This window comes from Siniperca chuatsi, linkage group LG1 (genome assembly GCF_020085105.1).
Source record: "Siniperca chuatsi isolate FFG_IHB_CAS linkage group LG1, ASM2008510v1, whole genome shotgun sequence".
NCBI lineage: Eukaryota > Metazoa > Chordata > Actinopteri > Centrarchiformes > Sinipercidae > Siniperca > Siniperca chuatsi.
In genome coordinates, this window is record NC_058042.1 from 36,131,336 (window position 1) to 36,146,500 (window position 15,165).

General features: G+C 39.8%; 1 protein-coding gene across 3 annotated transcripts in view; it reads left to right on the forward strand.

The window, feature by feature from the left end:
• Positions 1 to 15,165, forward strand: part of ccdc102a (coiled-coil domain containing 102A) — a 127,618-nt gene that overhangs the window by 80,204 nt on the left and 32,249 nt on the right. For all 3 annotated transcript variants that reach the window (XM_044204988.1, XM_044204979.1, XM_044204970.1), the window contains 2 exons: positions 3,895 to 4,003; positions 10,885 to 11,001. In XM_044204988.1, the coding sequence (XP_044060923.1) occupies positions 3,895 to 4,003; positions 10,885 to 11,001 (226 nt within the window). The remainder of the gene's footprint in view (positions 1 to 3,894; positions 4,004 to 10,884; positions 11,002 to 15,165) is intronic.

The window sequence follows — 15,165 nt, forward strand, 5'->3', positions numbered from 1 at the left end:
CAGTGAATGATTATTTTGGCAACGGGTATTTGCTTGTGTAAACACAGGAGACATCTTTAAGCACCGTTCAGCAACTGAGAAGTTTTGGAAAGTCTAAGTAGATTGTTAGGGATTATTATTTGGAATTATTAATTGTCTGAAGCAATTTAGATATCATAGCTATGTTAATGGGAGATCCTAATTTTGATCTACGTTTCTTAATTACTCTTATTAAGCGAAAGCATCAACCCAATATCACAGGGAAAGCATTTTTGCTTCACCTGAGTGAATCAAATCAATGATGTCAGTATTATTTGTTCCCCTGGAATGTGTATTCCCTGTCTGTCTCCTCCTCGGGGTGGGGGGTGGCGGCAGGAGAAGTAAGGGCAGACACACACACACACACACAGACAAATCTGCACCTGGAGAATATGTGAGATTTGACATTCTAACTTACATTTTGTCTTATTGCGAGCTATGATCAGTTGTGTAGTTATACATATATACATTAACAATTCTCACGTCATTATCTACTCAGAGTCTAAACACATCATCTAGGCTATAACACGTGGAAAGAGGACAGAATGAAGCTATCATAACACATTATAATGCATAATATCAGGTAACCTTAGACATGTATTTAAGGTTAAGAAAACAATTGAGGTTAAGAAATCAATTTAAAATAATCTTTGAAAAATTGTCCTTAGGGAAGAAAGCAAGGACCTACACTAATGAAACTGTCCCAAATTATCAAACATGCCGTCCCAAATTACCACGAATGTCACTGAAAAATAGTCTGGTGTCATTACACACAATGGTGAGCCATACTTTGTACAAATATCATACACACTTAATTTCTTCATATAAAGAAGCAGTCCTTGTTATTTCAGGGTTTGTTCCTCTGCATCCAAATCAGTTTGTCAACTCGAAACTTCAAATTCTTTCCATATGGTTATTGACACATAACATCAATTAATGTACATTTCAATTTTTATTGATTTTTATTGGATTCGAGTGTTCCTATAGCTTATAAATATGTAACTAGTTCATTTGATCTTCTCCCTCCCTTTGTAGATTTTTTAAAACCTTTTTTACTTCAAATATACAATGTTCCTGTAGTAAGTTTGTGATTATTTGGCTAAAGATTTCTATCTCTCGACACAACCCCTATGCTTTATGCAAATGAATGCCATGCAAATGCACTTAAAATGACAATGATATTATTTATTGCAAATATTACTGGGACAACATATTATCCAACAAAAGTTGTGACAGGCCTAGTCATAAACAAGCTCTGTGAGGACCCAAAAGCCCTGTAGATACCCTTCTCTGAACAGTTTAATTCAAAATCCCAACTAGGTTTTTATTGGAAGTTTACAAATTATTTTTAACAGCTCGCCGTCTACTGGCTGCGTCCCAGATTACTTTAAAACAGCTTGTGTCCTGCCAGTCCTAAAAAAACCTGGGCTTGATCCCACCCTCCTGGATAACTATCGCCCAATCTCCAAATTGCCTTTTATTTCGAAGATTCTCGAAAAAGTTGTATCTAAGCAGCTTCTCGCTGCTGTGGAAAACAATAATACCTTTGAAAAGTTTCAATCTGGCTTTCGTCAACACCACAGCACTGAGACAGCCCTTCTCAAAGTTACTAATGACCTTTTAATGAATGACGACACAGGCATGTGTTCAATTCTTGTGCTGTTGGACTTAAGTGCTGCCTTTGACACAATTGATCATGGCATTCTTTTAGATAGACTGAGGCACTGGGTGGGCATATCTGGCACTGCACTAGACTGGTTCTCATCTGTCCAATAGGAAATTCTGTGTCGCCATTAATAACTTCATGTCATCCTATTCCCATATCAAGTACGGTGTGCCTCAAGGTTCAATTCTGGGACCAATACTGTTCTCCTTATACATGCTTCCTTTGGGTGAGGTCATGAGGATGACACACAGTTGTACCTCCATATCAAGCCCACTGACCTAAGTATGCTGAGTTCTCTGCAGGACTGTCTGTCTGACATAAAAAACTGGATGTCGATAAATTTTCTTCAGCTCAACTCAAATAAAACAGAAATCCTCGTTATTGAGCCCCAAAACATCACTAAACAAATACTGCCTTCTACTGGTAACCCGTCACAACATATGAAGCCTGTTGCAAGAAATCTTGGTGTCCTGTTTGACAGCAATTTATGTTTTGCTTGTCCAATCATGTTTTTATCACCTCAGAAACACTGCAAAAATCCAATCTATTTTAAATCTTAGTGATGCAGAAACTGTTGTACATGCTTTTATCTCCTCACGCCTCAATTATTGTAACAGTCTGTTCACTTGTCTTAATCAAAAAACTTTGACACGACTGCAGACTGTACAGAACTCAGCTGTTAGGCTATTATCCAGCCTCTTTAGCCTCTTTACATTGGCTCCCTGTTTGTTTTAGGATTGATTTTAAGATCTTATTGATTACTTTTAAGGCTCTTCATGGCCTGGCTCCAGACTATATTTTAGATCTTGTAATCCCTTATGAACCTGCATGTAGTTTGAGATCTTCGGGCAAGGGTCTTCTGTCTGTTCCTGAGTCCAGGATGGAAACTAAGGGGGACAGAGCTTTTGCTATCAGAGCCCCAAGGCTCTGGAACAACTTGCCCGAAGAAATGAGGTTCTCTGACTCAATGTCTTCGTTTAAGTCTCTTCTCAAAACACATTTTTATCGGAAAGCATATCCTGATTTAACCTGAATTGGCTGTTTATTTTCTTGCTTTTGTGTGTTTTATTTATTTTATTTCTTTATATTTCATTATTCACTGTGGGAATTTTTATTCTTCTTGTTGTGAAGCACTTTGTACTTTGTTTTGATAAGTGCTCTATAAATAAAGTTTTATTATTATTATAAAATCTGGGTTGATCATGCTACACTTATTGCAAGCTATGATCAGTTCACTTGTTATACAAATGCCTTTTTTTATTTCTGCAAAGAGTAAACATATGGGCTGAATCTTTTCCAGATTAAACAGATCGGTGTAAACAGTCCCTGTTAGTTCAGGGTCTATTGTCCCTGCATCAAAATCAGCATGTTAAATCAAAACTTCATGCATTTCCAAATAGTTCATACTAAGCATAACATAAATTAGTACATTCAGTTTTGCATTACAAAGTTAGCTTTGTTCTTTGTTTCCTAAGTTCATAGTGCCATCTTCAATTGTATTTATATAGCGCCAATTCATAACAGAAGTTATCTCATTGCACTTTTCCTATAGAGCAGGTCTAGACCGTACTCTTTATAATATTATTTACAGAGACCCAACAAATCCCACCATGAGCAAGCACTTTGGCGACAGTGGCAAGGAAAAACTTCCTTTAAGAGGCAGAAACCTCAAGCAGAACCAGACTCAGGGTGGGCGGCCATCTGCCGCTGCCGGTTGGGTTGTCTGTGATAATTTCCAGGCCGCATCCTGGAATGTGGAGGTATCGGCTGTTATCCCCTTAGCGTGAGCTCCATCCCATCATAAATTAGCCGTTTGTCACTATACCTTCCATTAGTGTCCTCCGTGGGTCCTGCAGGGCCGTTTCCTGACCCAGCGGTCTCGTAAACAGCCAAGTTATGGAGAGTTCAATCAATTCAACTCTAAAAGGAGGAAATCTTGATCTCTACGCTACAAGCCCAACAAGTATGCAGTGTAATGTCCTAGAATCCTTATGGGAGGCTATAGATGGTGACATTTCTCTAGTGATTTCTGGAATAGACCGGTTTTTGTTGTGAACTGCACAGGGGAGTCTTAATGTGGAAATGTAAAATGTGAAAAATCAATTTTGAAGACATTTGCTGACTCAGATAATAACCCACTCAGGCACTAGAGCAGTATGATTGAGTGTTGAAAATTACTAATGTGTGTTGTGTCTTTGTGTCTTCTCCAGAGACAAGCTTGCACTGAGTAAGAGCATTGAGAGGCTGGAAGCTGAACTCAGTCAATGGAAACTTAAATATGAGGAGCTCAGCAAGAACAAACAGGAGGCCCTCAAACAGGTAAGTCATCCATGGTCAGCCTACCACTCAGCCAGTCAGAAAGAATATGTCTGTGTGGATCTCCTGTTTTACTGAACATACAGACATCAAGTCACTGTTGTAGGATGACACAGTATCTTCTACTTTCTGTCTTGGCAGAAGGGCCACCTAGATGTTGGTTCCACAAACTATAAGTTTGTAGTGTTTGATCAAATAAGGCAACTCATTCAACTTTTTGTGCTTTTGCGACTAACTGCAGGATTAATGATGTCAGTCTACCGTGAATCCACAAATGGTGGCTGGGGCCTTTATTTACCTCAACTATAGAGAGAAACACGCTAATATAAGAGACACGTGTTTAGCCACACTTGCGGCTTAGCTCTAGGAATGGCAATGTTGGTCGGTCGGTCCACCCCGTTGGTCCAGACACAAATATCTACTGGATGGATTGCCATGCCATTTGGTACACACATCCATGTTCCCCTCAGGTTGAATTGTTATAACCCTTTGACTTTTCATCTAACGCCATCATCAGGTATACATTTTTATTTTTCCAATACTTTAGTTTATGATCAAATACCTGCAAAACTAATGTCATTCCATTCAGCCTCAGCTGTAGTTTGTGTCTAGTGTTAAATAGCAAATGTTAGCATACTAACACTGTACATGAAGATGGTTAAGATGGTAAACAATATACCTGCAATAACATCAGCATGTTAACCTTGTCCATGCTGACAAAGACGTGTTGAATGCATTCAACTCAAAGCTCCACTGTTCCTCAGTACAGTCTCACAGAGCTGCTAGCATGGCTGCAGACTTTCAGTCTTGTTTAAGTATGTTTGATCATATTTTAGTAAGTATAATGTACATTTCCACAACACCAATTCAATCAGTACAACATCAGAACAGAAATAATAATAAACTCATCACTTCCTGTCGATATTCCATTGACAGTAGCTTAACAGCAATCAATAAATGGCAAAATTGAAGCAACTGGAAATAATTAGTGAGTGAAAACAGTATTTCTGCCACAGAGTGGTGAGTATGACATGACTTTGTTGTTGTACTGATGGAATTAGGGCTTTGAAAATGCACTTTATACTGAATTTACAGTATACTGCAGAGTATTGGTAAGTCCACTTCCTCAATGTTTTGTACCCAACATTTATTTGTGACTGGCCTTTTATGTGAGACTTGGTCATTATTTGAATACTGACGGTAAATTTACAGTACCATACAAAGTGTCATGACTCAAGGAAGAATTGATTCCATTGTTTACTTAATTCAAAAACTGTCTTATCAGTCTCAATCAGAAAAAAAGAGCAGCTGCAACAGAACTCAATAAGCCCAAATCAAATTTTTGTATCAGGGTGGTTAGTAAGTTAGTTTAGTTAGCTAGTCCCATGATGTTGTGGAAAGTTTTCACCAGATAGGAATTGCAGGGAGAGGGGCAAGAGAAAAGGTGGGGTTCTTGCTATTCTTATTAACAACAAATGGTGCAATCCTGGTCATATGACTGGTAAAGAACGCTTGTGTAACCCAGTCATTGAACTGCTTGCCATGAGCCTATGAGCCCTAGCGCCTCCAACAACTATAGACCGGTGGCGCTGACTTCCCACCTGATGTCCCTGGAGAGACTGGTCCTGTTACATCTCCCGCTTCAGTTTGCCTACTAGCCAAAAGTGGGAGTGGAAGAGGCCATTATCTTCCTGGTTCACCATGCCTATGCTCACCTGGATAGGCCGGGTAGCACTGTGCCACCTGCAGAAGTTCTCTGACAACTGCAATTGTGGGCTAAATCATCGAGGGGAAAGAGGATGAGTACAGGGGTATCGTGGACTCGTTTGTTGAGTGGTGTGGACTGAACCACCTGCAGCTTAACACTGGCAAGACGAAGGAGTTGCATGCTTGATGCCAATTATTGTTGTGCAGCAGTTGGAGTACAAAGTAGGAAAGAGTGCACGAGGTCACCAGGTGGTCAATCTCCCACCTGTAGGCAGATTCATCCCCTTCAGAGATGAGTCCAATCAGGGTGTTGTCATCCACAAACTTCAGGAGCTTGACGGTCTGGTGACTGGAGGTGCAGCTGTTGGTGTCGAACAGAGGGGAAAGAAGACATCCTTGGGGGGAATCGGTGCTGATGGTCCTGGAGTCAGAGACATGTTTTCCTAGCCTCACATTCTGCCTTCTGTCAGACAGGAAGTCTGTGATCCACTTGCAGGTGGATTCAGGCACACTCAGCTAGGAGAGCATGTCCTGCAGCAGAGCTAGGATAATGGTGTTAAAGGCGGAGCTGAAATCCAATCCAGGATCCTGGCGTAGGTTCCTGGGGAGTCCAGGTGCTGAAGGATGAAGTGGAGGGCCATGTTTACTGCATTGTCTACAGACCTGTTGGCCTGACCTGTTTTGGTGACTCCTAGTGGTTGGAAGGTGCACCTGCATGGATGTGTATATTATCTGGTCAACTAGTTTGAAGCTTGCTGGAAGGTGAGGAGTGACTAGTGACACCATACATATCAGTCACATTACTGTGTACACCCACCCCCGGTCAACAGCAGGGTTAGCAGAGCCGAGAACCATGGTGTAGCAGAAGTCGACATTGAAACTGGTGACCTTTCTCAGGTGAATCACACCTCTGAAATGCTGCTGTTGGTAGAAAATGTTTTAAAACTTCTTTGTTTATACTGAAGAAAAAAGAGAGACCATTCACTTAAGAAGAAGCTGTTTACATCCAGATATGCTTCTATAAATCAGAAAGAGAAGAGAAGAATTGATTGATTCCCTGGAGAGAAACTTAGCATTACAGTAGCACAAGAAACAGACCAGAGAGCTAGGAACAGGATGCAGATAAGTAGAAAAAATCTAACCAAATTTAGAAAGCTATATACAGTACATTAGCTCATGTAGCATAAATAAATAAATATAAGCATAATAAGAAAATAACAGAAATATAATAAGAACAAATAACTACAATATAAATATAAATGCATACATTATATCAATATGTAATATGTCTTTTGCCTCCCCTAAATCACAGAACTCCTCTCCTCTCCAGTGAGAGCAGTAAACATGCCTGTTTCTATAGCTAATTGTAGTGTACCTGAATGTAACTGTGCACACAGAGATATTTAACTTCTGGTGAAACTCTTCGTCACATAGAACTCTAAACTATAATTGTAGACAATATGTTTGTAATTGAGTGAATTATTTTCTTATACATAAGGAGTAATTTACGCTGAGCGAGCATATATTCCACTGTAACCTGTTTGGAAAAATAGAAAATAAATTCATCAAACAAAATGGAATTTCACCACACTAACCCAGGAATGTCCATGCAAAATGACCAAATTAAAGCTCTTTCTAATGAGTCGCTGTGCAGGCATGTTCATAAGTCTAATACATATGAGATAACAGAATACAACATAGCATCTAGAAAGATGTTCAAGTATATTTTTATACAGTAGGATAGAATAGTATATTAAAAAATAGTGCTTTGACATGCCGCACATAGACAGAAATACATTCCCCTTCTTTTCCTTTTTTCTTCCTCTGGTGCTGTGATTGTCTTTGATATGTACCTTACATAGATGGATTTCTGAAGATAAGATCTTCATATATCCTCAAAATATCTCAATGTACTTAAGTTCCTTGGGTGTCAGATAACCAAAGCGGCACCCATGGAGCGTAGGACTCAGGCGTAAGGCCTCTGAACAGAAACATGGCTAATGTTTTAGCTGTGTTACACCACTCGGGGGCAGTCCAGGCCTGCAGACAGGAGAGACATAGGGAAGAAACAGCAGCTATAACAGCTAACACAGGTCTCATGGAAAAGCTCACTGTATGACAAAATCTGTTTGATAAAACAAACAGAGAGACAGAAAGGAGGGGATAGGTCAGAAGACATGAGAGATGTGTCAGTGGTGATGATGGGTGTTTTGAAGATAAGCGGGATAGAAGAGATGGAAGTAGGATAAGGCAAAGTGCTGAAGATGGAGAGGAGGCACATGAGACTCAGGCAGAGATGCAATGATCAGTTAAGAACAAGGAGGGATGAAAAGGGATAGTAAAGGAGATTGGGTAATCCTTATCTACACGCTTGTTGTTGGTTCCAGAAATGGCCACCTGTTTAAGAAGGAAAAGGAAAACTGGAGATTACACTAAATGTCATGCAAGATGGCTGTTGTTCAGATATTGAATGATGAAATGTTGTATTTTTATTTAATTTTCCCACCAAAGTATCATGTATTTCTGAAGTGAACACTGCAGTTGTCCTATCTCTTCCTCAGAGCATTACTTTAGTACCACTTTGTAATTTCAGCACTAAACCCTAGTGTTAAAACATTTGCTTGCTAGTGTTTTCAGTTTCAGAATAAGGAATGTGAAAATGTTTGCTGGCTTGAATTTGGGTTTATAAGGAAGTAGATTAGAGTGTATGTATCCAAGGTAAACAGTCCCATAACAAAGGCCAAAATAGCAGTCTCTTTAGATGTATAAAAGGATCAATTTATTACATATTTAAAAGATGACAAACTGTGGAAAATGTGAAAGAAAAGTTAAAGTTTGTTCATAGGGCTCTTAGTTCACCTGAACCTTGCTCATTGCTCTCATCAACCTTGTTTCCAGCTACTTTTGATGCAGCTGTTTTAGTGAAAAAGCTCTGATAAACTTACTGTACACTACCTGTCTCAACAAAGGGCAGACAGACACAGTTAGAGACCAGCTGGTGAACAAAGTGGAGCATTTAGCAGCTAAAGAGCCAGATATTTCCCTCAGGAGCTGGTGGAGACCAAAACAGAGCTTAAAGCAGAGTGAATGTTACATATCTCAGGTGGCCAGAAACACAATTCCAAATGAATGGTAATGTTTCTCTGTGTCTGCTGTATGTGTAAATCGGCAACACCTAACTTAATGTCAGAGGCAGGGTCGTACGCAGGGTTTTTGAAATACCGAAGTCCAAAAACTGAGTTTGCTAGGGGGGGTTGAAAATTGTTGAGTTCCCTAGAAATATGTATCATATAAATATACCATATATGACTAAATATGTGCATTTTAAGACGTTTGGAGAGCAAAATTTGGATAACAATAGCTTTAAAACAATGTCAGTGGGAAAATAAAAAATATATAGGGGTACCTCATTTTAACATGAATTTCAACTCTTTACACAAACTGAATTGAAAGAAAAGAATTAACGTTAGCTGGCTAGCTAGCTAGTTAAGTCACTCAAGTAAAACTAACTAATCGGCATCATGATGGATGGCCACTGTGTAACGTAACGCGACCGCACAAGAGCTATTCGCCAGATGATGTCTGGGGATGAATGGCATTGAACTACAAGCAGTCCACTAGTAAAATCCTCTTGTTACCTGTATCACGCGTCACATGGATTCAGCTGCCTGTCCGGTTTCCTCAAGTTAATGACATAAACAGCGAACCACCGTGTTGAGTAGTAGTAGTTTTTGTAGTAATGACAAGATCATCCACTTCACCACCCACCCACACACGCAATGACGGTGAATCTTGGCATTGTACAATATCTTTGCAGTTATTTTTAGGCAATTATTTCACAACTTTTGTTATAAACACAATAATAAAAGCACAATATGGCCATGGTCAGATGTTGTGTTTGCAGCTTGTTGCCTAATCAGGCGTGGTTACAAGGCCTTGAGGAATATCAGAATTAATATAAAGACAGTACCTGTATGTGCAAGTAAATAAAAAAGTCAAACAGAAAGGAAAAAGCAACAGTTACATGTGCAGGCTAACATTAGTTATATTATATATATATTGCTGTATCGTTGTTTGCTCTATATCATGGTATTTGTCATGGTATTAGATTTCTCCAGAATCGCATACCCCACCTTTAATTAGAAGGGCACTCGGAGAGTGCAGACCTCCGCCAAGGCCAATAGTCCAGTCTTCCATGGTATGCAAATCTGCAAGCGCAACCACTATATATGTCTGGATATATGTCCAAAACTATTAGAATTACAGTATGTCAAAATATGGTTGTGCCTAGTTGAAGCCTCATCATCTCAGCTCTGCATTTATTATGTACTTCTGATTTGAAAATATTTCATATACTTACATTCGTGAAAACCAGAAAACACTTTATCATGTACATATGTACAAATATAAAATGCTCAGACTGAAATAACATCACGAACATGGCAGCTTGTTAGCAAGAACAGTTGTGAACTATGTTCACAAGGAAGAAATTCTTACTTCAGCGCAGTGTGGAAAATCCCGAAGTCCAGATTAATCCTTAAAAATCACATCCCCAATTGCTTATTTCTTACATACCTGCTGCATTTGTTTCTACAGTGATGTTTGAGGTGGCTGGTTTTGTTGTATGTTTATTTGTCATAGACACGGGTGACACAATTGACCTATCTCGCAATGTTAACGAAAGTGAAAAATATATCATGTATCCACCGTATGATTCAGATCCGCTCCAAAATTTTATGGACTCTTCCTTCGCCCATGCTACCCTCTTCCACCAAGTTTCATGTAAATCGGGCCAGTAGTTTTTCCATAATCCTGCTGACTGACAAACCAACAAACGGCACCGAAAACATAAGCTCCTTGGCGGAGGTAATAAAAAGATTATAATGAGGATCCTCGTACCTTTACTCCAGTACTCGTTTTCAGCTGTTTCAGAGTTGCACCTTTAAAAAGTAGAAGGAAGAGGCGCGCACCTGGTAGAGCGCATGCCTGTCTATCTTCGGCTGCACTGTCAAATAAAGGCAAAAAAAAGAGAAGAAATATAGTAATAATAATAGTTTAATACTGCTAGATTTCTGTGGTCCTGTGGTGTTTTCTCAAAAACATTAACAATAAAGGGCAATATAAAACCTAGCCCTTTGACATTTTGTCTTTTTTCCCCTCTTCCTGAAACAATCTAGCTGAACCTGCTGAAGGAAATGCACCAGGATGAACTCGGCCGCATATCTGAAGACTTGGAGGACGAACTGGGAGCCCGAACCAGTATGGACAAGAAACTAGCTGAACTACGAGCTGAGGTGAGACTGACTGGAGAGCAGAGAAAGAGGTGTAGCATGGAGGAAGAAAGGGCAGGAGTGTGGGGTGATGGAAGGAGGGTGGGCATGTACAGACAAAATGTCAGCTCTTTACAAGCTAAACCATACCTGTTTTTTTTTTCTGTATTAGTATTGTCTTTTTTAGCTTTACTCAGTACCGTCTGTTGCTGTGTGTCAAAGAAAGGGATCACTTTTTAAAATTGTTTATTTATCCAGTTATTTATTTATTTTTTTACCTTTTATTTGAGGAAACATATTGTCATTTCCACCATTCTCCTGCTTTACATTGAAGAGCAAGCATGGCATGTATGTGTGTGCGCATATATGTGTGTGTGGGGGAGAGAATGGGGGGGGGGTGGACGCGACCATGTGGGTGGCTCGTCATGCGATGATCCAAAATGGCAGTCCCACAAAACTTAAAACAAACAATCAAAATGGAGGACGCACTCAACTCATCCTAACTAAGATGGTTTGGAGCACAACTGAGTTAGACTACCACGCTATCTGTAAGTTTGGGATGTGTAAGTGTGTGTGTGTGGCGGTATGTAAGGCACGTAAGTTAGTGAAGAGAGAGAGGAAGAAAAAGGCACACAAAGCAAGGCACAGGGGATCCTAAATGCCGCGGCAAGACACAATAATTGTCCCTTTATCACACAGGAACCTCGAATTTGTATTTGGCAGCTGTGTTACTGGACTTTTAACCAATAAAGCACAGCTATTATGTTTACTGCGCTGGCAGAAAAACTAACACAACAAGGCCCAACTGTGCGGGCCGGGCAGACTTTACACAACGTGGTTAACACGGGAAAACACAGCAGCACAGGACGCAGTGGTCCGTTATTTCCCACAGCAAAGCAAAATCACACAATAGTGAAGCTCAGGTTACAATAACACACAGTTATAAACCTATCTCTGCCCAGACACAAGCCTCTTATTTGGGATCGCTCTTGGTAGAGATTTAATGTGTTCAACCCATTTGGGTTATCTGGCGTCGTCTTCTCAGGCTCATATAATGACGGTGGCTGGGGCACCGCTCTGTTGGCGGGTTCATCGGCAAAGCTTGTCCTTTGGCAGCAGCGGAGGAAAACAGCAGAGTCGACTTAGTGGGAAGAGAGTGGGGCTTCTCTTCTATGAAGAAAACTGTTAAATCCCTATCTTCCTTCTGCAGGTATTTGAGATCGCTAAGTGTATAATGATCTCCTTTAGGATCCAAAAATATGTTCGGCAAACAAAAAAGTCTGTTTCTCGTCCAATGAGTTATAGACTTTCACCTAGGGAAATTAAAATTCAACGAACAGATCGCCTCCTGTAGCAACTTGTGTCGCAGTGGAATGGCAATAGGGAAACTGATGTGCTGGATTTTAAAGTCTTGGTGACGTCATGTGGTGAGGTCCCAACACCTTGCTAGCATTGTCACTATGTCGTCTGGGTGGTTAATAGTAAAGGCCCACCAGTGCCTTCATATTAAAACGTTTATTGTGAAACACATACAGGACGTGTTTTGTTAGTATCATCAGTAGCTTTACAGATTATCTTTAGTTTACTGCACCAAATTCAATTAAATTCATTTTTTATTTATATAGTGCCAATTCTATATATATTTACAGGTGTAGTGCCACAACAATTCCCTTGTGTTCACAGCAGGAGCCCAATTACTTTCGGTCTTGCTCCATTGATTTGACAATAACATAAGTGTAATTTCATTGCACTTTTCCTATAGAGCAGGTCTAGGCCGTACTCTTTATAATATTATTTACAGAGACCCAACAAATCCCAGCATGAGCAAGCTCTTGGCGACAGTGGCAAGGAAAAACTTCCTTTAAGAGGCAGAAACCTCGGACAGAACTAGACTCTGCCGGTTTGGGGGGGCACAATGCAAATTCAACCTAGAATTTTTAAATAGTAATAATGTAATGGTAGTAGTAGTAATGGTAGCAGGAGAAGAGGACAGAGTCTCTCGGCAGTCTAGGCCTATAGCAGCATAACTAAGGGACTAAGGGATGCTTCAGGACTCATCCAAGCCAGCCCTTACTATAATCTTTATCAAAGAGGAAAGTCTTAAGCCTACTCTTAAATGTGGAGATGGTGTCTGCCTTCTGAACCCAAACTGGGACCTGATTCCACAGGAGAGGAGAGAGAGAGCCACTGCAGAGAAACTAATATTGGAGAAATATGATATCTTTTCCTAGTTCTTGTAAGTACACGTGCCGCAGCATTCTGGATCAACTGGAGAGTCTTAATGAACTAATTCGGGCAGCCTGATAATAAGGAATTGCAATAATCCAGCCTAGAAGTAACAAATGCACGGACTAGTTTTTTGGCATCATTTTGAGACAGGATGTCTGATTTTTGCAATGTTAAGTAGGTGAAAGAAGGCAGTCCTTGAAGTTTGTTTCATGTGGGATTTAAAGGATAAATCCTAATCAAAGATAACTCCAAGGTTCCTTACAGTGGTGCTGGAGGCCAGGGCAATGCCATCTACAGCAGCTATATCTTTAGATAATGTGTCTCGGAGGTGTTTGGGGCCAAGTACAATAACTTCAGTTTTGTCAGTTTAACATGAAAAAATTGCAGGTCATCCAGGCTTTTATATCCTTAAGGCATGCTTGAAGTTTAGTTAACTGATTAGTTTCATCTGGCTTGATCGATAGACATTGGGTATCATCCGCATAACAATGAAAGTTTATGGAGTGTTTCCTAATAATATTGCCTAGAGGAAGCATATATATTAGATGAATAGAATCGGTCTAAGCACAGAACCTTGTGGAACTCCGTGACTAACTTTGGCGTGCGCGGAGGACTCACCCTTAACATGATCAAACTGAGATCAGTCTGACGGGATTTAAACCAGCTTAGTGCGGTTCCTTTAATGCCAATTAAATGTTCCAGTCTCTGTAATAGGATGAGTTGGTCAGTGGTGTCGAATGCAGCACTAAGTTCTAACAAGACAAGTACGGAGACAAGTCCATTGTCCGATGCAATTAAAAGGTAATTTGTAATTTTCTCTGTGCTATGATGCAATCTAAATCCTGACTGAAAATTCTCAAATAAACTATTGTTATTTAGAAAGTCACACAACAGATTGGCAACTGCTTTCTCAGGATCTTAGAGAGAAAGGGAAGGTTAGATATAGGTATATAGTTGGCTAAAACCCCTGGATCAAGAGTGGACTTTTTAAGAAGAGGTTTAATTACACCTATTTTAAAGGACTGTGGTACATAGCCTGTTAATAGAGACAGATTGATCATATCCAGTAAAGAAGTGCTAACTAAGGGTAAAATGTCCTTAAGCAGCCTAGTTGGAATGGGGTCTAAGAGACAGGTTGATGGCTTAGATGAAGAGATCGTTGAAGTTAGTTGAAGAAGGTCGATAGGAGCAAAGCAGTCATATATATATATATATATATATATATATATATATATATATATATATATATATATATATATATATATATATATGACTGCTATATATCAGGTTTTACAGCTGTTTCTAAGGTTCCTGTGTTTAAAGATAAATCGGTACTGGTTGAGGGCAGGATGTGATTAATTTTTCTCTAATAGTTTAAATATTATCATTAATAGAGCTGTGACTCTCTGTCAGCCTGGCTACAGTGCTGAAAAGAAACCTGGGGTAGTTTTTATTTTCCTCTATTAATGATGAGTAGTAGGCTGCCCTGGCATTACAGAGGGCTTTCCTATATGTTTTAAGACTATCTTACCAGGCTAAACGAGATTCTTCCAGATTGTTGGAACACCATTTCCTTTCAAGTTTTCGCGATGTTTGCTTTAATTTATGGGTTTGGGGGTTATACCATGGAGCTAACCTTCTTTGTTTTATTATCTTCTTTCTTAGGGGCGATAGAGGAGTGGCTGAATTTAGCATAGGACTCATCTGTTATATTGAGACATAGCATTAAATTATATGCAGATGGAATCGCTTCCTTAAATTTAGCTACAGCACTATCAGATAAGTGATAGTGCGGTGTAGTCCCTCATTCGTCCAGGAGTGTTCTATCGTAGAAAAGGTTTCATTCGTAGTCATCTGGACACTGTTTTCAGAATCAAGACGTTTCGGCTCCCATCCGGAAGTCATTCTCAACTGTGAAAAATGGACCGGGAACTCAGAAATTTAAGCTACTCTGTGTTA